Below are 16,979 nucleotides of genomic sequence, written 5' to 3'. Positions count from 1 at the left end.
AATGAGAGGGAATAACATATCCGAATATTAGAAACAGAAACAGGGAAATCTCCGACGAAAGTTTAGAAAGCATTTATTCAAACCTAATTAATTTTGTTCGAACCCGATATGGCAGAATCACTAAGATCAACAGTTCAATTATTGAAAACAGTTCAATTATTGAAAACATTCGACGGAACTTGATCTAAACTGGATAGTTATATTAATCAAATAGACATATTTTATGCTCGATATTATACAAATGATTAATCCCAACAGGAATATGTGCTGTTAGCAATTAAATCAAAAATTATTGGCGAAGCTGAATATTTCATACTTACACGTCCCGATCTAATTTCTTGGGATCAAATTAAAATAGCTCTTCAACAAAAATTCAGTGACCCAATCACTAGATGTAACTTACAACAACAGCTTATCTTCTTGGTGAGAAACAAAAATGAACCATGCCTAGATTATATTCAAAGATTAAAATCCATCAACACCCAAATAAATACTAAGATTTGTAAAGAAGTACAAAACTTAGAAGCGCGAAACATTTTAATCAGACAAAATGAATTGACAGCCACACAAAACTTACTTGCTAATATACCGAACGAGTTAAGAACTTTACTGATCGTACAAAATCCACAAAACTTAGATTCCGCTATTGATATTATCACTAATTATGAAATATTGTCAAGTCAAGATAGATTTAAAAATAATTTTACACAAAATTTTGAGCCAAAATGTCAAAACGTTAATATAAGACAGAACTTGTTCCTTCATTCAAACATCAAAAAATCGATTCCCTAGTCAATCAATACTCATTAGACCACAACCGGTTAAAACATACTTTCCCTCAGCTCATGCAACATTCGGCAGAAATTTCCAAAAAACTCAAACTCCTCACGTTAAAACTCAATATCCAAAACCCATGTCAGGCGTTAGTATAACTCCACGACAACCCCAACAATCAAACGTTCGATATCAATATCGAAACCAACCACAACATTTCAATACCAATCATAATCATTTCAAAAATCAATACCCTCCAGGTCAACAAAGATTTAGGATAGAAGAATTAACGCATATTTAGTTACTCGATAACAGACCATCCCCGAATGAGTCCATTTAATGAAGATAACTTTGACATTTATAACTCTAATATTGGAACTAATGATAAGTACTATAAATCAAACATAATTAGCGACAAATTAAATCTAAAAGAACTAATTAGACATTCCCATTTAAACCACGAAGAACAACACGGTTTATTCAAATTATTACAAAGTTACCGTCAGGTTTTACATAAAACTGGAGATAAACTGACATTCACGAATGAAGTAAAACATACGATCAAAACCACTGATGAAATTCCAGTACAGCTACAGACTGACATACAGATATCTCTATGTCCATAAAAACGAAATCGAAAAACAAATCGCATAAATGCTTGATAATAAAATTATACAACCATTCACTTCTCCTTGGAGTTCTCCCGTATGGATAGTGCCCAAAAAACTAGATGCATCAGGACACAGAAAATGGCGCTTGGTAATCGATTACAGAAAAATTTATGAAAAAACCATAGACGATCGAAACCCCATCCCGAACATTTCCGACATTCTCGATAAACTCGGAAGAGCACAATATTTTACATTAGATCTTGCTAGCGGTTTTCATCAGATTGAAATGGATCCAGAATCAGTCTTTCATCATCAATCAGATCCAGAAAAAAACTGCTTTTAACGTAGAACACGGTCACTACGAATATTTACGAATGCCATTTGGTTTAAAAAACGCACCTGCTACTTTCCACCCTACAATGGACAACGTACTACGTGGGCTGCAAGGAAAGATATGTTTAGTCTACATGGACGACATAATAATTTTCTCTACTTCCCTACAAGAACATTTGGAATCCTTAAGAAAAGTCTTCGATCGCTTAATTTCCTACAATCTAAAAATACAGTTAGATAAATCTGAATTTTTAAAGAAATCAGTAGAATTTCTTGGACATGTAATCACTCCTTAAGGAATTAAACCAAATCCTAAAAAGATATCCGCTATAAAAAAATTTGAAATCCCTAAAACTCCTAAAGAAATAAAATTCTTCCTCGGATTAGTATGATACTATCGTAAATTTATTAAGAATTTTGCGAAAATTACAAAACCCCTCACACAATGTCTAAAGAAAAACTCCAAAGTCAATCATGATAGAGCCTTTATAGAAGCATTCGAAACATGTAAGAATATCCTTATGAATGATCCTATACTTCAACACCCAGACTTTCAAAAACCCTTCATCCTGACAACAGATGCTTCGAACTTTGCTATTGGTGCTGTATTATCTCAAGGCACAATTGGAAGCGATTTACCCATTGCATACGCTAGTCGAACTTTAAGCACAACGGAATGCAATTATTCAACCATAGAGAAAGAACTACTAGCCATAGTTTGGGCAACCAAGTACTTCCGCCCTTATCTTTTCGGTAGAAAATTTTCAATAGTAACTGATCATAAACCTCTTCAATGGCTCTTTTCCATAAAAGAACCCAACTCAAAACTAGTACGATGGAGATTAAAACTCCAAGAATTCGACTTTACCACAGACTACAAAAAAGGAAAACAAAATTTAAACCCTGACGCTCTTTCCCGTCCTCCTTAAACATTCTATTGAAATGCACCCTGTAGAAATACCTAAACCCCTTTTAACTCATATCTCAGAAATAAGTGATAGACCAGACGTAAATACTGAAGATCAATACTTATGGCTTGACCGAGTAAAGCACTTTTTCGAAACGCAAGAACAAATACCAGTCTTTGAGAAACTAAAAAAGATAAACAACAATAATAGAGAATATGAAATTTGGAACAAAACACGGATGAATATAGAATACTCAGAAAAAATTCGAGAAATTAAAGGAAACCTTTTCGAACAATCAACGGATTACTCATTAGCGCACTGTGTTGCAACTGACCTTCGAATGAATAAAGGAATAGCGTGCATATTTAACCACAAATATAAAAATAAGAATGAACTATTAAAGAAAAAGGCCAAAGAAGGAGAAATACTTATATGGCCAGACCAAAAAGAATTCCGTAACATATATTATTTAATCACAAAACAAAAATCAGAAGATAAACCAACATACCAACTTCTATGGAATATATTAGTACTTATGAGCAATCATATAAAAGAAAATCATATTCGAAAATTAGCCATCCCAAGATTAGGATGTGGCCTTGACCATCTAGATTGGAAAAAAGTAAAATCAATGATATAATACATATTCAAATATATAATAGTTGATATACTTGTATGTACCTACAGTAATTCAAATATTCAAGAGAAATCACAAAACTCCAATAAATCAAATATCCCTGAAAACATTCAAGATAATATTTCAGAATCGGATACGATCCACACATCTTTGAAAAATCCTATCCTAGGTGCTCCGTATGTGAATAAGAGCATCAACACCTTCAAAAACCAAATAGTTTTTAAATGGACAAATAATATTAAACCATACGTAATAAAAAAAATTTGTCCAACGAGAAGAAGAGAATATTTATATTCGTAAATGAAAATCCCACTACAGAAGAAATTCAAAACTTAATCATCAGTTATTTACCTCCAGATATATATTGTTTACACTTTCCATTCAAGGAAATAGAACCACTCATTCTTCGAGTATTTGCAGAAACCTTCAAGAACAATACTTACAAATTAACAATATCAAACATTCTACTATAAGATGTAACCAACACTGATATTCTGTTTATCAGTTTATCAGGAAATTATTGTAAAATATCACACGACAAAGACATCTCAAAGAGGTATCACAGAAGACATAAAAAATATAAAGCAAAGATATTATTGGCCAAGCCTAGAACGAGATGTAATAGATTATATAAAAACATGTGAAACATGCCAAAAGAGTAAATACGAAAGACACACGTATAAAGTAATTTACAAACCTACACCTATAGGATCCAAACCCTTTGAACACATATACATGGACATATATACTATATTATCCCAAAAATTCTTGAAGATTATAGATAATTTTTCTAAATTTGCCTCTGCCTCTCCTCTAAATGAGAAATCGATAGAGATATGTCAAAATGTAATTAAATTCTTTTCTCAACATGGCACTCCAAATATTATTACCACTGACAATGGCTCTTCCTTCAAAAATAACCTCCTGCAAGAATTGTGCAAATTCTACCAAATAGAAATACACTTTACTACTCCCTATAACCCAAATTCAAATTCACCAATCGAACGATTTCATTCCACATTAAAAGAAAGTTTAATTGCATTAAAAGACGAGCATCGCTCTAAAACAATCCAAGAATTAGTAGACATCGCCCTCTTAAACTATAACAATAGTATACATTCATCGCATGTCTACACACCCTTTCAAATAATTAAAGGAAATCTAAATTACCAATTAAATTTTAACAGAAGTCTAAATCAAATGCAAACAGATTATATATTTGATTTATTCAATATTTTCAAAGAACTAAATGAACATATACATTCTAAATTAAATGCAAGAAAAGCAGTCACTTTAGCGAAATTAAATAAAAACCGAGAATACGATCCTGAAATACCAGAAGGCACAGAACAATTACTTCAAACTCCCCATAGGCTACCCATGAAAAATCTTAATCCAAAATTTGTCAAAACTACGTTCACTAATCAACGAAATCCGAAAGACGTTAAAAGAGTTAATTAATCAATCATTTCCAGATGAAATCCCTATGGACAATCCTCCTCTTTATAACTTATACGTATGGACAATACAACATAGAAACCTTAACAAACCCAATATTACCGATTGTTCAAGGAAGCAGCTTTATAGTAACTGGAAATCACCATGCATACTACCATGTCAATCTAACAAAAATAAAAATCTGTGTAAGAGAAATTAAAACAACATTACTTAACATTAACCGTACTATAACAACGCCATTTAAGGAACTTCTGTTAACCAGAACTAAAAATCTTTTAAATCAAGTCCTTGTCCGAGAACAATTTCTGGAACATTATACTTTAACAAAAAGACATAAACGAGGACTTATCAATGTAGTTGGAACTTTTGACAAATATTTATTCGGAACACTAGATGCTAGCGATGGTGAAAGATACGATAATTACATTAAAATATTACAAACAAATCAAGAAATACTTTAACACGACACCATGGCAACGCAAACGGTTCTTAAAAACATTTCTAAATCTTTCGATAAAACCATAACAAAAATTAAGACAAATCAAAATAATATACTATGATGGGTAATCTTTCTGTAACGATGTCAATGACGACGCTTACGACACGCTTTATCCTAACAATGGACAATGTGGAGAGCAATTTGCATATCGTATCAGATTTATGCAACAATATACAAACTGCAATCAACATTGCTGAGACCGGTACCCTACATCACAGCATAATAAAAATCACAGACCTAAATAGAATTATCATGCAGATAAATCCCAAGGCGCGAATCCCATTTGATAATGTAATCAAATATTATGAAACAGCACATACTGACGTTTTAATAAAAAATAGTCTAATCATATTCCATGTCGCGATTCCTCTAATCTTGAACACACCATATACATTATTTCATTTTCGCTATACCGATTCAAAATCATATTATGTTTATTAAAAATCCTTTCCTTTTATTAAATAAGAATGATTATTTCAACACCTGAGAAAATTGTATTAAAATCGAAGAAATAATATTATGCTCAAAAATAATTTAAATAAAGATGAAAAATGTATAGTCCAGACTATCAATGCTGAATTTGATCATTGTCCTATGATACCTATATTCTATAATCAAACCAGCGTAAGCCAACTACAAGATAATTCCATCATAATTATCCCAGCATCTGAAGAAAGAATATCATTATTTGTCCAAAACAAAATTCTATCGAAATAATCAAAAAACCTTCAATAATTTTCCCAGAAAAATGTAAGGTTAATGTTAAAAACGAACATTATGAATCTCAAAAGATCGATGTAATTAATCTACGGCTCAAATTGCCATCTGTAAAAATTAATACTGACTTATTCCAACAAAACAAACCCGTAAAATTAGAATCAGTAAATTTAGAAACTCTTCACAATGACATAAAAGCAGTTGATTCCCTATCAATTCATCCTCTCCACTCTTTCCATGTAGGAGAAGGAATCTCAATTTTAAATATAACAGTTATTTGTATTGTATTTATAGTTTTAGGAATATATATGTATTTTAAATATATAAAAAAGGACGCTGTAAAAATGAGCATAAAACTAGACCCACTCGAGAATGCTACCCCATTCTCTCATACTTAAGGAGTGAGGAGTTATATGGTCATTTATGTCCATTGAAATGCTTTACTAACCTTTAGACCTAAGAAAAGCTAACACATCATATTTATACTATAAATGTAAACGCAGAATGCCTAGATTTTAGTCTCGTTTAATCCTTGTATTGTAACGTAACAATTGTTGTTAAAGTGTAAAGCTCTTCATTATTATTTTTGAAATAAAGTTTGTTTTTTTTAAAGACATTACGAGTTTCAAACTTAATTGTACCCGTACGAACATAAACACGAGTTAAGTTTCATTAATAAGTCATAAGTTATGTTTCAATTAATAACAAATTATATACTATTGGTATGGTTGTTAAATTTCCAAATGTTAAAATGATCCAAATTCTAAGTTATCGAGATGGCGTTTAAAACTAAGCGAATAAAATTATGATATAAATCATATTCCCGGTAAATCAAATAAAGTCACTGATGCTTTATTGCGGATACAAATAAATCAAATCGAGGTTAAAGCTTATACAGATTTTCTTAGAACAAAGACAGATATTGTGTTAATGAATTGCGAGTATTCAAATGTACGTATATTAGATAACCCTAACAAAAATATTGTGGTATCAGGCCTCTTCTTCTTATCGCGAATTGGCAACAGAATAAGATCGACCAAACGATCAAGGGCACACGTATAAACAGTCAGCAGATTCATACATCTTTCCTTTAAATGCTTATCCTCTAAATGACAACTCAATAAAAGTATGAGAAAATTTAATAAAATTATTTTCTCAACACGGAACTCAATGGAACAAATATTATTGCCATCGATAACGCTTCTTCATTCAAAAACAACCTCTTGCAAAAAATGTGTAAACAGTTATATGGTCATTTATGTCCACCCAAACAACTTACTAACCTTTAGACTTAAGAATAGCTAACACATCATAATTTTACTATAAATGTAAAGGCAGAATGCCTAGATTTCAGTCCCGCCTATTCCTCTGTATTGTGCATATCAGTGTAGTTAAGTCTCGCTTATTGTAGTCTTAATCATTGTATTGTATTGTAACAATTGTTGTAAACCTCTTCATTATTATTTTTGAAATAAAGTTTGTTTTTTTTAAAGACATTCTGAGTTTCAAACTTAATTGGCGCAGTCGGTAGGATACTTCCGGAATATCATATAGTTCGCTGTGAATTGTGATCACCGTTTGTATCTACAATTAAGAAGAACTTTGGAACTGGACAAAGAATCCCAACCATTAGCAGTTAGCATAAGGAACCAGGACAACTTGGCGTAGCTAGTGTCCAAGGCGTATAGCAGACCAGTCGAGAAGTGAATTCTCCTCGCAGACGGCTTCTACTATTACGACATCAGGAGCAATCCAGAGACGAATACATTACTGTAAGTCACTTATTGGTATAATCCTGATTAATTAAGAAACAAGAAGAATAATAATTATTGAATTGAAAATCTTGATATTTATATACGATTTATATAACAATTATTGTAAAAAAGGAAATCCAAGGACAACTTATTCAATAAAAGTTGTATCCCATTGGTGCATTCCATATAATTTCATTGATATTTATATACTATTTTTATATAACAAATATTGTAAAAGGAAATCCAAGGATAACTTATCAAGCTAAGTTATATCCTATTGGTACATTCCATATATGTATATTGTTATTTCATTATTTTTATAAACTAGTTGTATGAAAAGATTTACGAAAAAATTAGAGGGAATAACATACACAACTATTAGAAACAGAAACAGAGAAAGCTCCGACGAAAGTTTAGAAAATATTTATTCACACCTAATTAACTTTTTCGATACCGATATGGCAGAATCATTAAGATCAACAGTTCAGTTATTGAAAACATTCGACGGAACTTCATCTAAATTAGATAGCTTTATTAACCAAATAGACACATTTTATGCTCGATATTATACGAATGATCAATCCCAACAATAATATGTGCTGTTAGCAATCAAATCAAAAATAATTGGTGAAGCTGAAGATTTCATACTTACACGTCCCGATCTAATTTCTTGGGATCAAATTAAAATAGCTCTTCAACAAAAATTCAGTGACCCAATCACTAGATGTAACTTACAACAACAGCTCATCTTCTTGGTGAGAAACAAAAACGAACCATGCTTAGATTATATTCAAAGATTGAAATCCATTAATACCCAAATTAATACTAAGATTTGTACAGAAGTACAAAACTTAGAAGCACGAAACATCTTAATCAAACAAAACGAATTAACAGCTACACAAAATTTACTTGCTAATATATCGAACGAGTTAAGAACTTTATTGATCGTACAAAATCCGCAAAATTTAGATTCCGCGATTGATATTATTACTAATTATGAAATATTATCAAGTCAAGACAGATTTAAGAATAATTTTACACAGAATTTTGAGTCAAAAAGTCAAAACATTAATTTAAAACATAACTTGTTCCTTAAACAAAATATGACAACATATCCAAAAAATCAATTCCCTAGTCAACCAATACCCATTAGACCACAACCGGTTAAAACATATTTTCCCCCAGCCTATGCAACATTTGGCAAAAACTTCCAAAAAACTCAAACTCCTCACGTTAAAAGTCAATATCCAAAACCCATGTCAGGCGTTAGTATAACTCCACGACAACCCCAACAATCAAACATTCAACATCAATATCGAAACAAACCACAACATTTCAATACCAATCAAAATCATTTCAAAAATCAATACCCTCCAGGTCAACAAAGATTTAAGATAGAAGAATTAACTCACGTCGAAAGAAACTTACCAGAGTCATCCTCAGAATCAAACGACTCTGAAATGAATGATCAACCTAATGATTATCCTTTCCCTTATGATGACCAAAATCCAGAATTTTTATATCCAAATGAAGAAGAACAAAATTATTACGTAAACTTTCTCCCAGAATTAGAAGATAACGAAAATTTTTGTTCACAAGCTTCGGAAAATCATGTCTCCAATTAAATACCTTTCAAGTCAACCAACTTCCTTATATCTATATCCCAAATTTAGATTTAAAATTATTAATTGACACAGGTTCTCATGCCTCTCTGCTTAGACCTTCTATAGCCGAACATTATTTCCCAGAAACAATCAAACCTCATATAACAACATTCCACACTTGTACAGGCAGTCAAAAAGCATTTTCAAAAGCTAGAATTCCTCTATTTCTTAGTTTTGGAATATCCCAATCAGTAAATTTCGTATTATATTCTTTCCATGATTACTTTGATGGAATATTAGGAATCAAAGACCTCAAAAGATTAAATCTAAACATTAATCTAGAAGAAAACCTATTATATAATGACTATCTCAGAATACCATTCTATTTTCGCGAAGACTTCAGTACATTCATTGTAGAAATTCCTCCTAATACAATAAAAAACACAAGATTGTTCACCGATCTTCCTGAAGAATCTTCTTGGTATATCCATGAATATAAAACTGACCAACTAACCATTCAACCCACTATCGTAACAATTAAAAATAACTCTTTCTGCGTAGATATTAAAAATTCAACTAATAAACATCAAATGATTAGTTACTCGATAACAGAACATCCCCAAATGAGTCCATTTAATGTAAACAACTTTGAAATTTATAACTTTGATATTGGAACTAATAATAATTATTATAAATCAAACGAAATTAGCGACAAATTAAATTTAAAGGAACTAATTAGACATTCCCATTTAAACCACGAAGAACAAAACAGTCTATTCAAATTATTACAAAAGTACCGTCACGTTTTACATAAAACTGGAGATAAACTGACATTCACGAACGAAGTAAAACATAAGATCAAAACCACTGACGAAATTCCAGTGCATGCTAAGACATATAGATATCCCTATGTCCATAAGAACGAAATAGAAAAACAAATCGCAGAAATGCTTGATAATAAAATTATACAACCATCGAGCTCACCTTGGAGTTCTCCCGTATGGATAGTGCCCAAAAAACTAGACGCATCAGGACAAAGAAAATGGCGCTTGGTAATTGATTACAGAAAACTTAACGAAAAGACCATAGACGATCGATACCCCATCCCGAACATTTCCGACATTCTCGATAAGTTAGGACGAGCACAATATTTTACAACTTTAGATCTTGCTAGCGGTTTTCACCAGATCGAAATGGACCCAGAATCAATTCAAAAAACTGCTTTTAACGTAGAACATGGTCATTACGAATATTTACGAATGCCATTTGGTCTAAAAAACGCACCCGCTACTTTCCAACGTACAATGGATAACGTATTACGTGGTCTACAAGGAAAAATATGTTTAGTATACATGGATGACATAATTATCTTCTCAACCTCCCTACAAGAACATTTGGAATCTTTAAGAAAAGTCTTCGATCGCTTAACCTCCTATAATCTAAAAATACAGTTAGACAAATCTGAATTTTTAAAGAAATCAGTAGAATTTCTTGGACATGTAATTACTCCAGAAGGAATTAAACCAAATCCTAAAAAGGTATCCGCAATAAAAAATTTTGAAATCCCGAAAACTCCTAAAGAAATAAAATCTTTCCTCGGATTAATAGGATACTATCGAAAATTTATTAAGAACTTTGCAAAAATCACAAAACCTCTCACACAATGTTTAAAGAAAAACTCCAAAGTTAATCACGATAGAGCTTTTATAGAAGCATTCGAAACATGTAAGAATATCCTTATGAATGATCCTATTCTTCAACACCCAGATTTTCAAAAACCCTTTATCTTAACAACAGATGCTTCGAACTTTGCTATCGGTGCTGTATTATCTCAAGGCACAATTGGAAACGATTTACCTATTGCATACGCTAGTCGAACCTTAAGCACTACGGAATGCAATTACTCCACTATAGAGAAAGAACTATTAGCCATAGTTTGGGCAACCAAATACTTCCGCCCTTATCTTTTCGGTAGAAAATTCTCAATAGTAACTGATCACAAACCTCTTCAATGGCTATTTTCTATTAAAGAACCTAACTCAAAATTAGTACGATGGAGATTGAAACTCCAAGAATTCGACTTTACCATACATTATAAAAAAGGAAAGCAAAATCTAAACGCTGACGCTCTTTCCCGTCCTCCTCTTAAACATTCAATTGAAATACATCCTGTAGAAATACGCAAACCTCCTTTAACTCATATCTCAGAAATAAGTGATAGACCAGATGTAAATACTGAAGATCAATACCTATGGCTTGATCGAGTAAAACACTTTTTCGAAACACAAGAACAAATACCAGTCTTTGAGAAACCAAAAAAGATAAACAATAATAATAGTGAATATGAAATTTGGAACAAAAACTGGATGAATATAGAATACTCAGAAAAAATTCGAGAAATCAAAGGAAACCTCTTCGAACAATCAACAGATTACTCATTAGCGCACTGTGTTGCAGCTGACCTTCGAATGAATAAAGGAATAGCGTGCATATTTAAGCACAAATATAAAAATCAGAAGGAACTATTAGAGAAAAAGGCCAAAGAAGGAGAAATACTTATATGGCCAGATCAAAAAGAATCCCGTAACATATATTATCTAATCACAAAACGAAAATCGGAAAACAAACCAACATACGAACTTCTATGGAAAACATTAGTCCTTATGAGCGAACATATAAAAGAAAATCACATTCGAAAATTAGCCATCCCAAGATTAGGATGTGGCCTTGACCATCTAGATTGGAAAAAAGTAAAATCCATGATAGAATACATATTTAAAAATATAAGCATTGACATAATTGTATGTAATTTGGAAGAACCAATGATATCGATAAAAGAAAAGCCTAAGATCAAAATCATTTCAGACATACAAATTAGACCACCCTACAGTAATTCAAATATTCAAGAGAAATCGCAAAACTCCAATGAATCAAATATCCCTGAAAACGCTCAAGATAATATTTCAGAATCCGATACGATACACACCTCTTTGGAAAATCCTATCCTTGGTGCTCCGTATGTGAATAAAAGCATCAACACTTTCAAAAACCAAATCGTTTTTAAATGGACAAATAAAATTAAACCTTACGTGGTAAAACAAAACTTGTTTAACGAAAAGAAAAGAACATTTATATTTGTAAATGAAAATCCCACTACGGAAGAAATTCAAAATTTTCAGTTATCTACCTCCAGATACATATTGTTTACACTTCCCATTTAAGGAATTGGAACCACTCATTCTTCGAGTATTCGCAGAAACTTTCAAAAACAATGCTTACAAATTAACTATATCAAACACTCTATTAGAAGATGTAACCAACCCTGATAAACAGAAGGAAATTATCGAAAAATACCACACGACAAAGACATCTCACAGAGGTATTACAGAAAATATAAAAAATATAAAGCAAACATATTATTGGCCAAGCTTAGAACGAGATGTGATAGACTATATAAAAACATGTGAAACATGCCAGAAGAGTAAATACGAAAGACATCCGTACAAAGTAATTTACAAACCTACACCTATCGGTTCTAAACCCTTTGAACATATATACATGGATATATATACCATATCATCTCAAAAATTCCTAACGATTATAGATAACTTTTCCAAATTTGCCTCTGCTTTTCCTCTAAACGACAACTCAATAGAGATATGTCAAAATCTAATCAAATTCTTTTCTCAACATGGCACTCCAAATATTATTACCACCGACAATGGCACTTCTTTCAAAAATAACCTCCTACAAGAATTATGTAAACTTTACCAGATAGAAATTCACTTTACTACTCCCTATAACCCAAATTCAAACTCACCAATTGAACGATTTCATTCCACATTAAAAGAAAGCTTAGTTGCATTAAAGGACGAGCATCGTTCTAAAACGATCCAAGAATTAGTAGACATTGCCCTCTTAAACTATAACAATAGTATACATTCATCGCATGACTACACACCGTTTCAAATAATTAAAGGAAATTTGAATTACCAATTAAATTTCAATAGAAGTCTAAATCAAATGCAGACAGATTACATATTTGATTTATCAAATATTTTCAAAGAACTGAACGAACATATACACTCTAAATTAAATGCAAGAAAAGCAACCACTTTAGCAAAATTAAATAAAAATCGAGAAAACGACCCCGAAATACCAGAAGGCACAGAACAATTAATTCAAACTCCCCATAGGCTACCCACGAAAAATCTCAATCCAAAATTTATCAAAACTAAGTTTACTAATCAACGACATCCAAAAGACGTTAAAAGATTTAATTAACCAATCACTTCCAGATAAAATCCCTATAAACAATCCTCTTCTTTATAACCTACATGTATGAACAATACAACATAGAAACCTAAGACAAATCAAAAATAATTCACAAACTATGATGGGTAATCTTTCTGTAACGATGTCAATGACAACGCTTACTACACGCTTTATCCTAACAATGGACAATATAGAAAGTAATTTGCGTATCATATCAGATTTATGTAACAATATACAAACCGCAATCAACTTTGCTGAGACCGATACCCTACATCACAGCATAATAAAAATCACAGACCTAAATAAAATTATCATACAGATAAATCCCAAGGCGCGAATCCCATTCGATAACATAATCAAATATTATGAAACAGCACACGCTGACGTTCTAATAAAAAAATAGTTTAATCATATTCCATGTTGCGATCCCGCTAATCTCGGACATACCATATACATTATACCACCTTTTTGCTATACCGATTCAAAATCATATTGTATCTATTAAAAATCCTTTCCTTTTATTAAATAAGAATGATTATTTTAATACCCGAGAAAATTGCATTAAAATCGAAGAAATAATATTATGCTCAAAATTTAACTTGAATAAAGATGAAAAATGTATAGTCCAAACTATTAATGCTGAATTCGATCATTGTCCCATGATACCCATATTATATAATCAAACTAGTGTAAGACAACTGCAAGATAACTCCATCATAATTATACCAGCACTTGAAGAAAGAATATCATTATTTTGTCCGAAACAAAATTCTATTGAAATAGTCAAAGAACCTTCAATTATTTTCCCAAAAACATGTAAGGTTAATGTTAAAAATGAACATTACGAATCCCAAAAAATCAATGTAATTAATCTACGGCTTAAATTGCCATCCATAAAAATTAATACTGGTTTATTCCAACAAAATAAACCTGTAAAATTAAAATCAATAAATTTAGAAACTTTGCATAATGATATAAAAGCTGTTGATTCCCTATCAATTCATCCTCTCCATTCTTTTAATGTAGGAGAAGGAATTTCAATTTTAACTATAATTATTATATGTATTGTATTTGTAGCCTTAGGAATATATATGTACTTTAAATATATAAAAAAGGACGATGTAAAAATGAGCATAAAACTAGACCCACTCGAGAATGCCACCCCATTCTCTCATACTTAAGGAGGGAGGAGTTATATGGTCATTTATGTCCACCCAAACAACTTACTAACCTTTAGACTTAAGAATAGCTAACACATCATAATTTTACTATAAATGTAAAGGCAGAATGCCTAGATTTCAGTCCCGCCTATTCCTCTGTATTGTGCATATCAGTGTAGTTAAGTCTCGCTTATTGTAGTCTTAATCATTGTATTGTATTGTAACAATTGTTGTAAACCTCTTCATTATTATTTTTGAAATAAAGTTTGTTTTTTTTAAAGACATTCTGAGTTTCAAACTTAATTAAACTCTACCAAACAGATATACATTATGCTACTGCCTATTTTTTTATAGTATTTTTGGTCAAAAATTAGTGCGAAAAATAATACGTGAGTGAAAAATGAAGTGCGAGTTATGTGGCTAGCCAGTGTACACATTAGTAAAGTCAAATAGACATTGCAACATATGAATAGGAATATGTGATGTTAGCTATAAAATCAAAGATTATATCAACAGTGGAAGACTTTCCGTTGACAAGGCCTGACTTAAGATCATGGGATGAAATTAAAGAAGGCTTAAGAATGAAGTTCAGTGACCCGATCACAAGGACTAATCTACAACAACAATTGATACTTACAACTAATACAAAGAACGAATCAAACTTAGATTACATACATAAACTAAAAGCCCTAGTTAATAAAATAAATACTAAAATAAGGGTTAAAATTCAGAACGCAGAAGTCAAACAGATTTTAATAGGACAAAATGAATTAACAGCGACACAAAATCTATTATCCCACCTGTCAGATGAGTTAAAAACATTATTAATAGTCCAGAATCCACTGTAGATAGCGCCCTGCAAATTATTACAAACTACGAAATTCTCGCCAACCAGAACAATATACAGACAAAGCAACTTGGAAAAATTACAAACATCAAATCAAGCAAACCGTATACCGCAGCAGCAGAATTATAGAGCCTTTCAACAAAATCAAAGGTTCAATTTTAGACCAGAAACCACTATCAAATGTAAAAAAGACAAGACAGTACCCCCAACCAATGTGCGGAGAAAGCATCATATCATTGAGAAGAGACACACAGAATCATAACATTCTGAGTCAAGAAACATCAGATTTAAATTACGATGAAGATTCAGATGTGGCAGAAAATTTCGATTATTATGACGAATATCTGCAACAAAACCTCGTAGAAGAAAATGACGAATGTGACTACGCTCAGAATCAACAGAGAATAAATATTCAAGAAGAAGCCTCGCAAAAATTAAATATACCCACTTATCAACTAAACACTAGAAGTAAACAAGCTACCATTCATTGAAATATCTAAATATAAATTAAAACTGTTAATAGACGCAGGATCCCATTCTTCAATTTTGAGACCGTCGGTAGCTGAAAAATATTTTCCAGATCTCATCGAACGAAAAGTTACAAAACTAAAAACATGCGCTGGAACTAGGAAAGCAACAAGCAGACTTACAGTACCACTACTAAAACATTATAATATTAAATAACCTCTAGAATTCACCCTATATGCATTCCATGAGTACTTCGATGGTATAATAGGCATGAAGGACTTGGAGAAATTAAAATTAAATATAAAAATCAGGAACTACACCTTAGTCAACGAGAATATGTACATACAATTCTATTTCAGGGAAAATTTTGAAGACTACAGGATAGAAATACCACCGAGAACGATAAGAAGAATAGAGTTTAATACAACTCTTCCTGAGGAATCAACGTGAATTGCCCTCGCATATATTGATGAAAACATTGAGTACCCGACAACTTTAGATAAGGTTAAGGAAGGACTATACTCAATCGATATCGCCAATCGCACCACGCGTACGTTCACCACCACGTACAACAAAAGAGCAATGCTACCTGGTATGAAAAGTTTCGATAAAACCTGCTACGAAACATACAGCATAGAAATGGAAAACAATACAAAAAATCACATTAAAAGGCTGAGTGTGGAATTAAAAATAACAATAAGAGACGACCATTTGAATCCAGAAGAAGGAGGCAACTCCAAAAACCCCTAAAGAAATTCAGATAATGTTTAAAAGAATGTCGTTTGGGCTAAAAAACGCGCCTGCCACATTCCAAAGGACGCAAAAATTGCATGGTATACATGGACGATATTGCCGTTTATTTGATAATCATTAGACTCCATTACCCGAGCTGGTATCGCGGCGCAGCAAAGGAGCAGCAAGCTGGAAGACCTGG

At 31.9% G+C, this 16,979-nt stretch overlaps 1 protein-coding gene across 1 annotated transcript; it reads left to right on the top strand.

The window, feature by feature from the left end:
• The first annotated feature begins 2,660 nt into the window (after positions 1-2,660).
• On the top strand, positions 2,661-16,495 carry LOC143193669 (uncharacterized). The gene is made up of 10 exons (XM_076399991.1): positions 2,661-3,261; positions 8,298-9,123; positions 9,270-12,432; positions 12,518-12,674; positions 13,362-13,561; positions 15,204-15,422; positions 15,579-15,681; positions 15,740-16,045; positions 16,101-16,217; positions 16,269-16,495. The coding sequence occupies exons 1-10, from the start codon at positions 2,661-2,663 to the stop codon at positions 16,493-16,495; spliced, it is 5,919 nt and encodes a 1,972-aa protein (XP_076256106.1).
• Positions 16,496-16,979: the final 484 nt, after the last annotated feature.

This window comes from Rhynchophorus ferrugineus, unplaced genomic scaffold (genome assembly GCF_030347505.1).
Source record: "Rhynchophorus ferrugineus isolate W39M unplaced genomic scaffold, kcgeb_rfMv2 rfM3, whole genome shotgun sequence".
Lineage (NCBI taxonomy): Eukaryota > Metazoa > Arthropoda > Insecta > Coleoptera > Curculionidae > Rhynchophorus > Rhynchophorus ferrugineus.
The sequence above is the reverse complement of the archived record's forward strand: the minus strand, read 5'-3'. Positions and strand labels throughout refer to the sequence as shown.

Bases quoted from the DNA above. Each gene is read 5' to 3' on its own strand.
- LOC143193669 (XM_076399991.1), top strand. From the start codon at position 2,661: ATGCACCCTGTAGAAATACCTAAACCCCTTTTAACTCATATCTCAGAA. The intron at 15,423-15,578 runs GTTAATAAAATA...AATCCACTGTAG, and splicing joins TACATAAACTAAAAGCCCTA to ATAGCGCCCTGCAAATTATT. The intron at 15,682-15,739 runs GTATACCGCAGC...GTTCAATTTTAG, and splicing joins AACATCAAATCAAGCAAACC to ACCAGAAACCACTATCAAAT.